The 14,303-nt window shown below is 42.8% G+C and overlaps 1 protein-coding gene across 1 annotated transcript; it reads left to right on the top strand.

Moving 5' to 3' along the window:
* The first annotated feature begins 1,122 nt into the window (after window positions 1–1,122).
* Window positions 1,123–14,077, top strand: SATL1 (spermidine/spermine N1-acetyl transferase like 1). Its single transcript, XM_061599047.1, has 6 exons — window positions 1,123–1,206; window positions 6,346–6,397; window positions 7,387–7,467; window positions 9,915–10,016; window positions 12,555–12,595; window positions 13,907–14,077. Exons 1-6 carry the CDS (start codon window positions 1,123–1,125, stop codon window positions 14,075–14,077), a joined length of 531 nt encoding a protein of 176 aa, XP_061455031.1.
* The last annotated feature ends 226 nt before the right edge of the window (window positions 14,078–14,303 follow it).

Raw genomic sequence — 14,303 nt, 5'->3', positions numbered from 1 at the left:
ACCACTGAGAAGGCCCCCTTTAATTGGTATTTTTTTAGAGGGGAATTAGTAGATTGCACTAGCATCATATTATGACAATCATGAGCCCCAGGCCTTGTTAGCATGTTTCATAATCCAGCTCTGATCAAAACAGTCTCAATCTCATTTAAGGATGTAAGAAGGCATAGATTTCTGTTGCAACTCATTTTCATTGCATGCAGCCCTGTTTCTGTTCCGCTGCAGTTTGGCTTCTGATAAAAGCTACATTATTTGTCTCGCTGCCTGCTGTGACAGAATTTTACTTACTTAATTATATTATTATAATGTTATTCCACACTATTCATTTCAGTGCAAAGGAACCACAATGCAAATGAAGAGAAAAAGTTGCAAGTTATGTGTCATCTGCAGACTAAAAACAATAATAGTAGATACCAATCGTGTTCACTGGATTAATTTCCCTTCCAGACATGGAAGGAATAAGAAAATATTAGCAATTTCTGTTCCCATTTCCGTTGGAATTCTCTGTTAACCCTAACCTCAGTCTTGAAAAAAAATAAGCACTGTGCTAAGGAAGATATTTTTGACTGCTGCACAGTCTTTCTGTGAACCACCTGAATAAAGCTTGTGAACCATCAGTGGTTTGTGGACCGCAGATTGGTCTTAGGTGACTCCAAGGTAAGAGGGAGGGGCCTAAATCTATTCAATTATGATGTTTGACCATGGAAAGATGTGGTCAGAGTTGGCCCACCTTTCTGTTGTTTCCTTGAGTCCTCCTCCTCCCCCACCCCCATGCAAAGCAATTTATTAAAGGGAGGAGATTAGGAGAGGGGAGGTGGAGAATTGTGATGCTGATCCCATTGTGACACTTCATATGATCTGTGTATGCTGATGGCTCAACTATCAACTGGAGCATAAGGTGGGATGGACAGCGGCAGGGGGTAAAAGCCAAATCCCCACTTTTGTAAAAGGGAAAATAGGGCAGGGTAGGGCAGGGAGGAAGAACACAGATTTTTCTCTTTTGTGCCTTGTCTAACGATAGCCCTTGGAGATGGTGGATGAAGTCGATCCCCAAGGAGAGGCCCAGCAGTACTCAAGGTCCCTTGTGGGAAGCGATCAGCCCCCTTGCTGCTTCATGCCCTCATTATGTCGAGTTTTGGCTCTCTGAACCGCTTCCGGATTCGCCCAGCAGAGCCGCGGGACTGTTCGGAGATCCTGCGACTCATCAAAGTAAGAGGGGGAAAGGCGAAGAAAGGGTAGGGATCACTGACTTTTAAAAAAAAGCCCTTGGATATGTTTGGATTTTGGAGTGAGCGCCAACCCCTCTGGCCACTTCTCTCTCCCTCCCCTAGATCAGCCCCCTCCCAGAGACAAGAAGAGAGAAGGTGCAACACACACACAACTTTTACAAGGGATCAAGGTAAAACCTGAGCTTTGAATAGAATATAGAGCTGGAAGAGGAAGCAGGAGACAGTTTCACTTTTCTAACTTTCTCCTTCAGCTCTTTATTTTTTTCAAGGGAGAAAACCATAACCACTCTCACCACCTCATGAACAAGGGGACACTTGTGGATAGGAGCTAAGGGGCTCCATTACACCCACAGGAGCCATGTTGGTGAACCCTGGACTTGGGAATGCCGTAATACAATCTACTCCAATCAACTGCTGGTCCAGCAGATAAGTGCAATAAGTTGGGGGAAAGTAAGTGCTAGATAGAATCAGAGAATAGCAGAGTTGGAAGAGGCCTATAAGGCCATCGAGTCCAACCCCCTGCTCAATGCTGGAATCCAACTTAAAGCACACCCGGCAGGTGTGTCCATCTGCCTCTTGAACGCCTCTGGTGTTGGAGAGCCCATTACCTCCCTAGGTCATTGGCTCCGTTGTCGTACCACTCTAGAAGTTAGGCGAGGGCCTCCTGCAGATACCATTTTATCAAGAGGTCCATTCTGCATAACATAAGAAGCAGACCTTTAGTGTTGTGGCACTGACACTTTGGAATTCCCAGGAAACTGTAGCATGATGGGTTCAGGGCGTATAAAAAGATTATATCAGTAGATAGAAACAAAGAGGAAAGGGTGCATAAAAATGAATATATTGGTGAAAAACATGTATTCTATAAGGAGAAATTGTTTGCAAAAATGTGTACATTAGTCAGAACTGTGTACAAAATGTGTTTATTGGGAGACATTCACACTAAAATGATGAAGTTTCATGAGGAAATAAATTCAAATTGCTGCAGGCATGTCGAGAACGAAATTTAAGATTGGAAAAATTAGAAATGGAGAGAACCGAAGTGGACAGATCCTTCCATCCGTAGGATTGACACAAGGACACATGCACCCTAGGTGTTCTTACTTGTAGATCTAACCGGAAAAAAAATAAGAATAAATAATATTAAACAACACCATTGGCAGGTGACATTATCAATAACAATATTTCATCAAATCTGATCTAAATATATAAATTCATACAGGCAGTCCAAATGTCCAGATAGGTAGCTGAACAAAATTGTGATGATAAGGAGTGTGTTCAGATGAAGAAAGGACAGTGAGATCTTCAGATCACTGGCAGACAGATGGTGAATCTTTGTCCTCCTTCTAGCCTTGCAGTATAAGTCTCTAAGCTACCGCCAAGCCTCGCAGAACCCACTTTTGTTATCTGTTAGTCCCCACACCACACAAATATAATTTAAGAGCATGAGAACATCTGCAAATATCAAGGATTTCTCCAAGACAAATATTTGATACAAGAAATAATTTCAGACCAAAAAGAAAATAGCGTACAACGTGCTCATGTCATAGGCCTCAAAGAGGAGTTTTCAGCGTTCCATCGTCAACTCACCAATTCCTTTCTAAAGAGGCAGTGTGGAGTCCAATATACCACAAACATCATATGTCCAATAACGCATTTAACGCAATGTCTGATTTGGCCCTTTCTTTGCTGTCCAGATAAAGTCGAGAAGATGGCCAGTCAGAGAAAACAGCCCTTTAATATGCATTTTGAAAAATGGATGCTAAATGCAGTAACACTTTTAACATCAAATCTAGTTTGGCCCCCAGCTGTCTCAGCATGCTGTTGCCATGATCAGAACGGTCTCTCTCTCTCTCTCATCCCCTGGTTTTTAAAACATGCCATACAATCAGCTGTTTCATCTGTTTATCTGCCTCTTTTTAATTGCTGATGATAGCCGCCATGGGCATCCCAGTGACGATGGGACATTAAGGGAGGCTGTATATTTTGCAAACCAAGTAGCTCTTAGGATTCCAGCTGGCACACCTGTAGCATTTTCTGTTCAAACTATTCTCTGTGACACTGCATGGCATTTAAAAGCCAGCGTGCATCAATTCCTTTTGAGAAAAATTAAATGTGTGTCCTGCTCAGTCTCAAAGCAAAGTGCATGTTAAAAACATATATTAAACTGGAATATTAAGTAGACAATTTGACCCTTGATAGGTGGAACCAGAGATCGTGGTTTATCTCTCTCTCTCTCTGAGAAACTTTCTCATCTAATTTTATTACCAAGGGACAGGCACAACCTGATGCATTTCATGTGTGGCAGAGTTTTATTGTGTCCACCAACAGAGGGGCCTTGGGCAGATCTCCACCAATGGCCTAGTAGAGCAAACTATGGAACAATGACTGATGCTCTTGGAGTACTGACATAGCCCTGTCTGCCCTGGGACTTCCCCAATGAATGTTATTTGGCTTTGTCACAGTCTTCATAAACAGGGCTAGATCTGAAAGAATTATGGGAACAATCCACAGTTATCTGTGTGTTTGGGCATATTTTGTGCAATTGTTTTTTTTAAAAAAACACACACTGGTATGTTTACATATTTTTATTTAATATTTTATTTAACGAAATTTACATGCTGCTTGATTGTACTAAAACAGTTTACAAGAAAAATTATCAATAAAAACAGTTAAACAAGTAATTAAAAACATTTAAAAGATAATTAATAATCAACAAACGGTACACTATAAAAGAGACTAAGGGCGCAATCCAACTTGATTTTGCTCCGGGCTGGGGGGAGTTGGATGAGGTGGACTTCCGGCTGAGCTGGCCAGCTCCTGGCACCGCCGGGCTGCACCAGTGGAAGCCCCCTGTCCTGCCTAAGCTGTGGCACTGCCAGGGGTCTGCCAGGGACAGCCAGCCCAGTGGACGGACAGTGATAACCCTGAAAATGGGGCTTTCCAGGGGCATGGTGGGGGAGCAGCTGTGTGTGTGGGACTTATGCAGCATCCAAGTCCCCTTCGGAGCACTCCCTGGATCCCAATTCCCACGAGAATTCCGTCTGCTAATAGGCTGGTGCAGTAAAAATATTCCCATGGTGGCCTATGTGGAGTCCTTACTCCCCAGTAGCCTTGTTTGTGGGTACTGGCTCTTCCCTGCCGGATCCTGTGTGCAGCTCCCGATGGAGCTGATGCTCAGCCGGGCCGGCGGCTACAGAGTGGCAAGAGGATGCTGCAGAGCTTCCAGCTGGCTACCTGTAAGTTGAATTGTGCTTCTCAGCATGTCATGGATAGGCTTGCCTAAACAAAACCGTTTTAAGCAGATGCCGAGTTCTTACAAGTGCAGAACAAGGCTTATGTGGCACCTGCCACAGTGCCAGTTCTGCCCATCGAAGGGGTCAAGCGGGCACATATGAAATAAGGTGATCTGCAGCCTGTAAAAAGGAGAGGATATTTTTTTTAAAAAAAGAGAAAGCCAATCAGTTAAAATGAAATGAAATACAACAATAGCACGAAAGATCCCCAGAGTTTTCTAAAAGGCCCCAGGAGGAGATGTAATTATTAGTAGATTAGCAAGATTTAATATTACTAGCAGTGGCAGCCATTGCTCTTTGGGACTGGTAGGGCTGAAGGCTGGGAGCCCAAACAGCAGACGGATCCAGAGCCAATGACCGGCAGAGACAACTGATTCTAGCTTTGTCTCCTCTTCCCTGAAGAGTTCTACAAGGGCAACACGGAGAGCAAGGAGGAAGAAGTAGGGGTGTTATGTAGGGAGGAAGGCAGGTGGGGGTCAGGCTGAGGATGGCAGGCCAACGGACCACTTGCCCTAGTGGACCAGCCTGCAACCATTAGTAGAGTCTTTCTCTACTATGCCAGGGATTCACCAAGCAAGCTTTTCCTATCTCTTTGATTAGCACACACACATTTAAGGCTATAACCCTAAACACCCTTACCAGATAATACCCACAAGTAAATCAGTGGGATTTACTTATGAGTAAACATCCATGCAATTGTGCTGTGAATGGGGACAGGCAGAGCAATCCAAACCCCAGACAGACAGCAGCGGGACATGAAAGAGTGGCATAGTCTCCGCCACATCCACAGGTGGTGTGGGGCAGGCTATGAAGCTGGTATAGCGATCAGGCCTGATGCCATAGAGTGATGGCAGTGGGACTGGCTCTGGATCCAGCACTCTTGCACTCCTCTGTCATTTTCCAGCTTTCTCCGCCCCCCCCAAAGAATTTTCCTCCCTACTGGAAACAATGTGCTGGCTGGGGCTGATGGGAGTTGTAGTCCAAAACATCTGGAGGGCACCCACTTGGCAGAGACTGGTCTGAAGGATCCAACACTTCCCTTGGTGTGCCCCCAAACCATCCCAGCACACCTCATTTTCAGCCGTACTGACATTGGAGCTGTTTGTAATCTGTGAAACAACCTCGGGGGGGGGGACCTGTTAAGCAGGTGTAATTTCTCAATAGGTACTGTCCAACAGGGGTTAAGAACGAATCTCATATTCTTTACGCATCCTATAAAACGGAAATGACTACAGCTTGGAGATTACGTTCCATGAATTTACGAAACTGATATATTATTGGTTAATCTCCTAGTTTTGCTGTCAGAGGTCCTTTAACTGGAGATGTCAAGGATTGAACTTGGGACCTTCCACATGCAAAGCAGGAGGTCTGAGCTATGGAAAGCTTAACACTTCTGTGGTTATTAAAAACACACACAAAGTAACAAGAGCAAACAGCAGGTTGTTAGCAAGATCAGCAGGAAAGCAGTGGTGTTTCATTGACCATGCCTGTTCTCTGATTGGTATGGAGGACTAGAAGGGCCATCAGGTCTGTTCCAGTGGGGCTCTTCTTATGTTCTTAAGAGATTTTCTCTCTCTCTCTCTCCTGTTAATACTAGAATTCAGGGTCATCTGTTGTTTGAGGCACTTTTTGGAAGCAGTGTGCCTCTCTGAATACCAGCTGGTGGGACTACATGGGCCTCGGGCCTGATCCTGCAGGACTCTTCTTATGTTCAGGAGCTGACATTCATTAACGACACCAAGCCCGATCTTTCGAAGTTTTTTTTTTTTTTTTTAAAGTCCCCTTCATTATTCTAGTGACATTCTGGTGTCTTCTCTCGGCAGGAACTAGCTGCTTATGAAAACATGGCTGATGCGGTAAAAATAACAGAAACAGGTAAAGCAAATGCCTAGCATGTTAGACTGCATATTTCTTTATTCCACTTTTAGCCCCACCCCTTTCTTTCACATTGTTCAGGGCATCATACAGAGTCGGCCCCCTGCCCTGCCCCACAGGTGAGGAATCACACATTTAAGTTTGCCCCTATATCAAAACTTCCACCTATACATAGAGCCAAATGAACTGTATGCGCTAACTAAATGTAGCACCTTTGCACTTAACATGTCTTTTTTTTTTTAAAGATTACAAAGCCTGGTGGTGGGAGGCTGATGACAATGAACAGGTTCAGAGATAGAACTGAACCCTTTCCTGTTGTGGTCCTGAGGAAACTTTCCTTTAGATCCTATTTGCATCAGGCCTTCAATCTTTGAACTGTCATCAGGCCCCTACCACCTGATCCAATCTGCATTAAAAAAAAAAAAGCACCAGCAATCTTGCACATTATGCAAAGACACATTTCACGGGTAGTTTGGCTAAAAGAAAATTAAATGTCAGTGGAAAAGGTCTGGCAAGAACTGATGGGAACTGTAGTCCAAAATATCTGGGGGGCACCAGGTTGAAGAAGGCTGGGCTAGCCTAATTTTCCCTAACATGCTAGTTATTTACATGCAGGGATATTTATCCCCCCCGCCCCCACTCCCACCCCTGGCCAAAGTTTTAGCAAAAAGTCTGTTGTCCATGTAGCCCATCCCTGCCTCAGGTATGTGCATTGTTGTAAGAAGCCTGTTTAATTAGTGTCCTGGCCTCCATTATTTTTGTCCTGGCACAATTCACTTGTCGCTGTCAAAGAAAAGAGCCCTAACAACACAGTTTGGATTCTGGCAAGCCTCCTAGTCCACCATAGCTGAGCTCCCAAATCTGCTCTGAGTTCCATTTTGTGCAGATCCTGGTGGCAACATCACCATCACCAATAACTATCATAATCACCTGTTACTTTAGGACTATATTTTACCTTTTACTCAACTACCTTAACTTTAACATTTCAGATTTGCTTCGAGATGGTTTTGGGTCACGTCCTTTCTTCCAGTGTTTAGTAGCCGAGGCAACAAAGGACAATGCAATGCATGGTAAGCTTTAATGAAAAGAACGGTATCATTTATTTCCATAACTAGGGATTTCATAACCAGAAAGCCAACACTGAAAAGGCTCTGTCTCTGGTAGCCACCCACTGGATCACATCTGGTGGGGATACCTAAAGAAGGACCACAGAAGATAATCTCAGGGTCCAGGTAGGCAAGTTAGGGATGGGAAACCTGTGGCCCTCCAGAAGTTGCTGGACTACACCCTCTATTATCCTTGGCTGTTGGCCATGCTCACTGGGGCTGATGGGGATTGGGCTCCAACAACATCTGGAGGGCCACATCGGGGTAGAGACTGTCAAAATACAACCTTCCAAGCCTCTCTATCTTGCTCCCAGAACACTCCCCACACCACATCCTTCTCCATCCACACCCGCCACTGGCCTTGCTTCGCACCCTCCTCGAGTGTTTTTGCCTGACTAGAATGCACCCTTGAACTCTGATAATGCTGCCCTGGCTCCTACTTGGAGGAAGAGTGGGATATCAGTCAGTCAATCAATCAATCAGTCAATGCCTCTTGCTTCCCTGGGTGGAGGATAGAAAAGTGTGTGTGTGTGTGTGTAGAAACTAGCCTATGATACACAGGTCACTTTTACATTTGTTGTTCTACCCTCTTTTGCCTCTGGCCCCACCCATCTCTGGCAAGTGGCCACTGGAACCAGCTGCTGAAAATACTTCCATTTTGTCTGGAACTGCCCAATGATTGAAGGAGGGCTAATGTTGTCCCTATCTTCAAAGGGGCAAAAAGACCTCGGAACCACAGACCAGTCAGTCTGGGAAAATTCTGGAGCAGATTATAAAACGGTCAACCTGTAAGCACTTATTATTTATTTATTATTTTATTTATACCCCACCCTTCCTTCCAGCAGAAGCCCAGGGCGGCAAACAGAAACACTAAAAACACTTTAAAACATCATAAAAAGACCTTAAAATATATTAAAACAAAATGACATTAAAAACATTTTAAAAAACCTTTAAAAACATCTTTTAAAAAAAGGGTTAAAGATATTAATAGACATATTAGAAGCAATTCTAACACAGATGCAGACTGGGATAGGTCTCAACTTATAAGGCTTGTTGGAATAGGGAAGTCTTCAAAAGGCACCGAAAAGATAGCAGAGATGGTGCCTGCCTAATATTTAAGGGGAGGGAATTCCACAGGGTAGGTGCCGCCACACTAAGGGTCCGTTTCCTATATTGTACAGAATGAACCTCCTGATAAGATGGTATCTGCAGGAGGCGCTCACCTGCAGAGTGCAGTGATCGGCTGGGTATATAAGGGATAAGACGGTCTTTCAGGTATCCTGGTCCCGAGCTGTATGGGCCTTGAAGCACTTGAAAACAATGCAGTGATTACTAGAAGCCAACATGGATTTGTCAAGAACAAATCCTGCCAGACTAATCTTATCTCATTTATTGATTGGGTAACCTCCCTGCTAGACTGTGGGAATGCTGTGGACATAATATATCTTGACTTCAGCAAAGCCTTTGACAAAGTGCCCTGTTATATTCTGATCAGCAAGCTAGCTAAATGTGGACTGGTTGGAAGAACTAACAGGTGGATCCACAGTTGGCTACAGAATCATACTCAAAGAGTGCTTATCAATGGTTCCTTCTCAAACTGGGGGGAAGTGACGAGCGGGGAATTGCAGGGCTCAGTCCTGGGCCCAGTGATCTTCATTTTTATTAATGACTTGTATGAGGAGGTGCAAGGAACCTTTATCAAAGTCAGGTAGCCCAAACAATAGGTGGAGCCAGAGCCAATGGCAGGCAAAGCCAACTAATTCTAATTTTGTCCTTTACTTCCTCCTCCCTGCTGAGTCCTCCAAGGGCAATACTGAGACTAAGGGGGAGGAGGAAGCAGGCAGGCAGGGCCACCCCCTGGTCTCACTGTAACTAAGGAGGCAGGCAGGTGGGGCCTGGCTGAGGGCAAACTGAGGTTAGCGGGGCAGTGCCCTACCTGCCAAAACGGATCAGCCTCAAAACTGGGCTGATAGCCAACTTAGGTGCTGAGTGGATTAGAGCCGAAGAGGGACCACTGAGAAAGAAGGAAGGGGGGTATCAATGGGGCTTTGGAGGTACTTCTCTTTAAAAAAAAATGGTTTCGGTGTTTGCTGCCCTACCTGCTTTGGGAGGTAGAGTGGGATTTTTTTTTAAAAAAAAATCCTTAAAAATAAATATGCTTCTCACAACGACACCTATATTAAAGCCTCAGTAATATGTGGATTCATTTATTTGAATTAATTATTCTGCTCAGAGTATACCTATTGAAATTAAGGGACATGAGTAACTTACGATATATTAATTTGAACGAGTTGATTCCGAGAACTTAGTTGGGTACAACCCAAGGTCGAATCACTGACTCATAATTCTTTAGCTGGTTGATGGCCTTCGTAAACAGTATTTCCTTATATAGCTGATCTGTGTCTCCCCAGATACTGATATTGTAGGGTTCGCTATGTATTATTATACCTATGACCCTTGGATTGGCAAGTTGTTGTACTTAGAAGACTTCTACGTCATGGATGAATATAGAGGTAAAAATAATACTGTTCACACATAATAAAGTGAAAGGCAGTGTGGGGCACTAGTTAGATTGTTGAATTGAGATCGGGGAGACCCAGGTTGAAATCCCAGCTACTTAGTTGCTAATCCTAAAGCTGAGCTGGGAAAACTGTGGCCCTCAAGATATTGTTGGACTCTTAACTTCCATCAGCTCCAGCCAGTATGGCCAATGACCAGAGATGATGGGGAGTTGTAGTCCAATGGGGGAGAATTTTGATTCAGTTTGCATTCAAAGATAAACCTACTTAATTCACACTTTCCAAAACAATACATGAACCCCAAACAGTCATCCTTTGAAATTCACATTTCTCTGAATTTTGTAATGCAGTTCCCCAGCTTCAAGCTATTGATGGATAATAACCAACTGGTGGTGTCCTAGTGCCCCTTGAGAAAAATGCATATACTAGGGGTAAAATGGAAATAAAAATGCCTGTATTAGTAAAAGCAACAGACAAAAATGTGATGGAAGAGAAATTTTAATGAATACGCATTTAAAGGTGAACTTACCTCATTAGCACTTTTGGAAAGAAGCAGTGAACCAAACACAACCATCTTTTGAAATTTGCACTTCTCTGCATTTTGAAGTGCAGTTCAGCCAAGTAATTTGTATAAAAATGCATACCACTAGGGATGCATATGAAAGTAAAAATTACACAAAAATGCATTTTATTTATTTATTATTTGATTTATATTCCGCCCTTCCTCCCAGCAAGAGCCCAGGGTGGCATTTTATTAGGGAACATTGTTGTACTCTTTCTAGCACCTGCTTAAAACATTTTTGGTTTAGGCGAGCCTATCCAGAAATGTAGAAGTCACACGTGTTTTAATCTGTTTTTTAAGTTATTGTTGAATTTAATTTGGTTCTGAATTTTTTGAAAAACTCATTTTAACTGCCTGTTATTGATAATTTTAATGTTTTATTTTTTGTAAATTGCTTTGAGGTTTTATGACAATCAAGCAGTATCTACATTTTGTTAAATAAATAAATAAAATGTGTATCTTAGGAGGAATGTTCACTAAAATGCTGATGGATTTTTATGTGGACTTAAACAACAAACAAAACAATCACAAACTGATGTGGAAACATGGAGAACTGAGTTTAAGAGTGGAAAAATGACAAACAGAGGGAAACTGAAACTGACAGATTTGCTCCATCCTAGTTACAACACTTAATGTTTTGTATGGATATACAGCCTATGCAGTAGGACATAATTTTTTTTCTAATTTCCCCTGGGTGTGCATCTTCCAGATTTATATAAATTAGTGCATTAAAAAAAAAATCAGCATCCAGCTCCTGCCGGAAGCCTCTGCTTTCTCCATCCACCACCACAGGGGCTTATGAAGAACCATTTTGCTCTGAAAGGAATGTGAAAACAGGATGTCAATAGGGATTTCTTGCCCCCATTTTGTCTTTCTTTGTTTACTAATTGCCATTCATGCTTATTAGGTTAATAATTTTATGTAATTTTGCAAGGCAGTGTAGGGAAATTCTTTACATCTGTGCTTCTTTGGTAAAAATTGAAGTGCTGGTACTCATTTCTTGATAAAAGTGCCGTGGGTGCCAGCACAAAATGGCTACCATGGGTAGAAAAAGAAAAAAGAAAAAGAGGTGCTAGTACTCTGTACCAGTGAGTAGTGTCACACACGAACAAAAAGCCCTGCCTTAAATAATAATTGACATTCCAGGTTGAAGTTTATGAAATATTGATATATAGTCCAGCACAACCTTCCACAATCTGGTGCCCTCCAGAAGTTTGGGGTTACAACTCCCATCATCACTGATTATTAGCTATGCTAGCTGATCCTAGGGATGGGGAGAAATTCAATTCAGTTCGCATTTATAGGCAAAGCTACCTAATTGGCACTTTCCAAAACAGTGTGTGAAGCGAAACATAGCCATTCTTCACGATTCCCACTTCTTTAAATTTTGCAGCCAAGTAATGTGTACAAAAATGCATATACTGGGGTAGAGTGTGCAAATAAATGCATTTATTAGATAAAAATGCATTATATTTGCAAAAATGTGTACACTAGGCAAAGTTGCATACAGAGATGTATATACAGTATGAGAATAAACTACTACTGAACTTTCACAAGGCCTTGTTTTTTAAAAATTTGCACACTGATGTAAAAATGTGGAGAGCCGAACTTAAGAGTGGAAAAATAAGAAACCGAAATTGACAGATTCGCCCATTCCTAGCTGTGGCTGATGGAGTTCAGCATCTGGAAGGCACCAGGCTGAGGAAGACAGGCTTTGCAGTTCCATTTTCTTTTCTTTCAGTTTCCAAAATAACGATAAATAAATGCATGGGTTTCTTTTCAACTCCAAAGAAATTTAATTTTTAGGAGCATAGAGTAATATATTGGATTTTACTCATAAAAATTCTATTTTTTGTGTGTGTGGCTCACAGCTATGAAGATGAAAAACATACTGTCAAAATATGTAAACTATTCATGTGGGTAACTTGCAGCTTCTGACAAGTGAGGTTTTCTGAACTGTGTTTTGGCAGGTTGGGGCATTGGAACAGAACTTTTAAAAAGATTAAGCCAGGCAAGTTATCATTTAATTCATACATTTAAAAATGTTTTTTTTAATGTAATAATTTTGTAACCTATATTTTCAATTGTTTAGGTTTAAATCTACAGTACTCAAAAGAGCTACAACTCAACTGAGAGCCTTCCCCAACTTGATGTTGTTGGACTACAACTCCCATCATCCCTATTGGCCATTCTGGCTGAGGCATGTTGGAGTCCAACAACATCTGGAGGGCCATAGGTTCCCTATTCCTAGTTTAGACAAATGCCAAAGGCTGCATTAATCAAATCTGACATGAAATGCAAGGACAAGAAAGCAGCTATAGAGTCTTGTTCACACAAACAGTGGATGAGATGGTAAAAACTGTCCAGACTGTTTCATTATAGATTACAGGTAGGAACTTGCATTATGTATTGCTTGCAGCAGTACACATGCAAAGCACCTGAAGCTGCCAGGAGAACACAAGTGCAACATGAGTCAGCAGTATAATGCAGTGCTAAAAAGGCTAATGCAATTCTAGGCTGTGTCAACAAAAGTATAATGTCTGGAGTGTGAGAATTTCTTTCAGTCTGTTCTGATGTGCTCAGTCCTCACCTGAAGTATTGCGCCTAGTTCTGGACACCACAGTTTATCGACAACCTGGAACATTTCCAGAGGGGAGAGAATACTGGAAGATGCCTTCTGCCAAGTGAGACCAGTGGTCCATCCAGCTCAGTATTGTCTACACTCTCCAGGCTTTCAGACAGGGGTCATTTCCAGTCCCACCTGGAATTGTTAGGGACTAAACCTGAGACTTGCTGCACAAGAAGCAGATGCTCCCACTGAGCCATGCATCTTCTTCCAAAGATGCCGAGGAGCCTGGAGAACACGTCCTATGAGGAAAGCTTTGAGGAGTTGGGTACGTTTAGCCTGGAAGAGAGACAATTAAAAGATGATGTGATAGCCATCTTCAAATATGTGAAGGGCTGTCACACATAGATGACATAGCAAATTTTGTTCTCTATGCCTTGGAAGTCAGCAGACTCATTGGTTTCTAAGCAGAGGCTGGATGGCCACCTATCAGGGATGCTGTAGCAGTGGATTTCCCCATAGGCATCTGGTTGGGCGCTGTGAGAACAGGATGCTGGACCAGATGGGCCCTTGGCCTGATCCAGCAGGGCTCTTCTTACATTCTTATGGCTTTGGTACAGATTCAAGATGTGGTGGGCCTTTCCAAATGGCTCCATGGTTAGCTCTCATCACTGGTAGCGAGAATCCAAAATGACTAGGTATGGGGCGATAGGCTCTCTCCCCTAAACGCAATCACCTGTGTTTGCTTTTCAACAGATAGCGATCGATTCCAACTGCGGCTGCATGCATTTTCTTGTTGTTGTTTGGAACAAGCCGTCTATAGAGTACTACATGAGGCGTGGTGCTTCAGACCTTTCCACTGAAGAGGGATGGCATCTCTTCAGATTTGATAAAGAGACGCTGGTGAGAATGGCTGCTGGAGAGTGAAAAAAGACGTTTGCCCTTTTTATCAGTCCCAAGACTGGAGTGCTCCATAAGCTCATCAGGTTTGCAAAAACCTCGCTCACAGTGGAACTTCCGGTTAAAACGGCAGCTTGAGAAACGGAGTGGGAATAGTAAAACCGAAATTAAAAAGTTTGCTTGTTTTACGATTGGCATTATTTTGATACATTCCTGTCATTATTATTGGGCCCTGCTGGGCTTTATTTTTCTT

The sequence above is a fragment of the Rhineura floridana genome, chromosome 16 (assembly GCF_030035675.1).
Source record: "Rhineura floridana isolate rRhiFlo1 chromosome 16, rRhiFlo1.hap2, whole genome shotgun sequence".
Classification (NCBI taxonomy): domain Eukaryota; kingdom Metazoa; phylum Chordata; class Lepidosauria; order Squamata; family Rhineuridae; genus Rhineura; species Rhineura floridana.
The sequence above is the reverse complement of the archived record's forward strand: the minus strand, read 5'-3'. Positions and strand labels throughout refer to the sequence as shown.

Coding starts and splice junctions, on each gene's coding strand:
- SATL1 (XM_061599047.1), top strand. CDS start 1,123: ATGTCGAGTTTTGGCTCTCTGAACCGCTTCCGGATTCGCCCAGCAGAG. Junction 7,468..9,914: donor AAAGGACAATGCAATGCATG/GTAAGCTTTAAT, acceptor GTGTCTCCCCAG/ATACTGATATTGTAGGGTTC. Junction 10,017..12,554: donor CGTCATGGATGAATATAGAG/GTAAAAATAATA, acceptor GTGTTTTGGCAG/GTTGGGGCATTGGAACAGAA.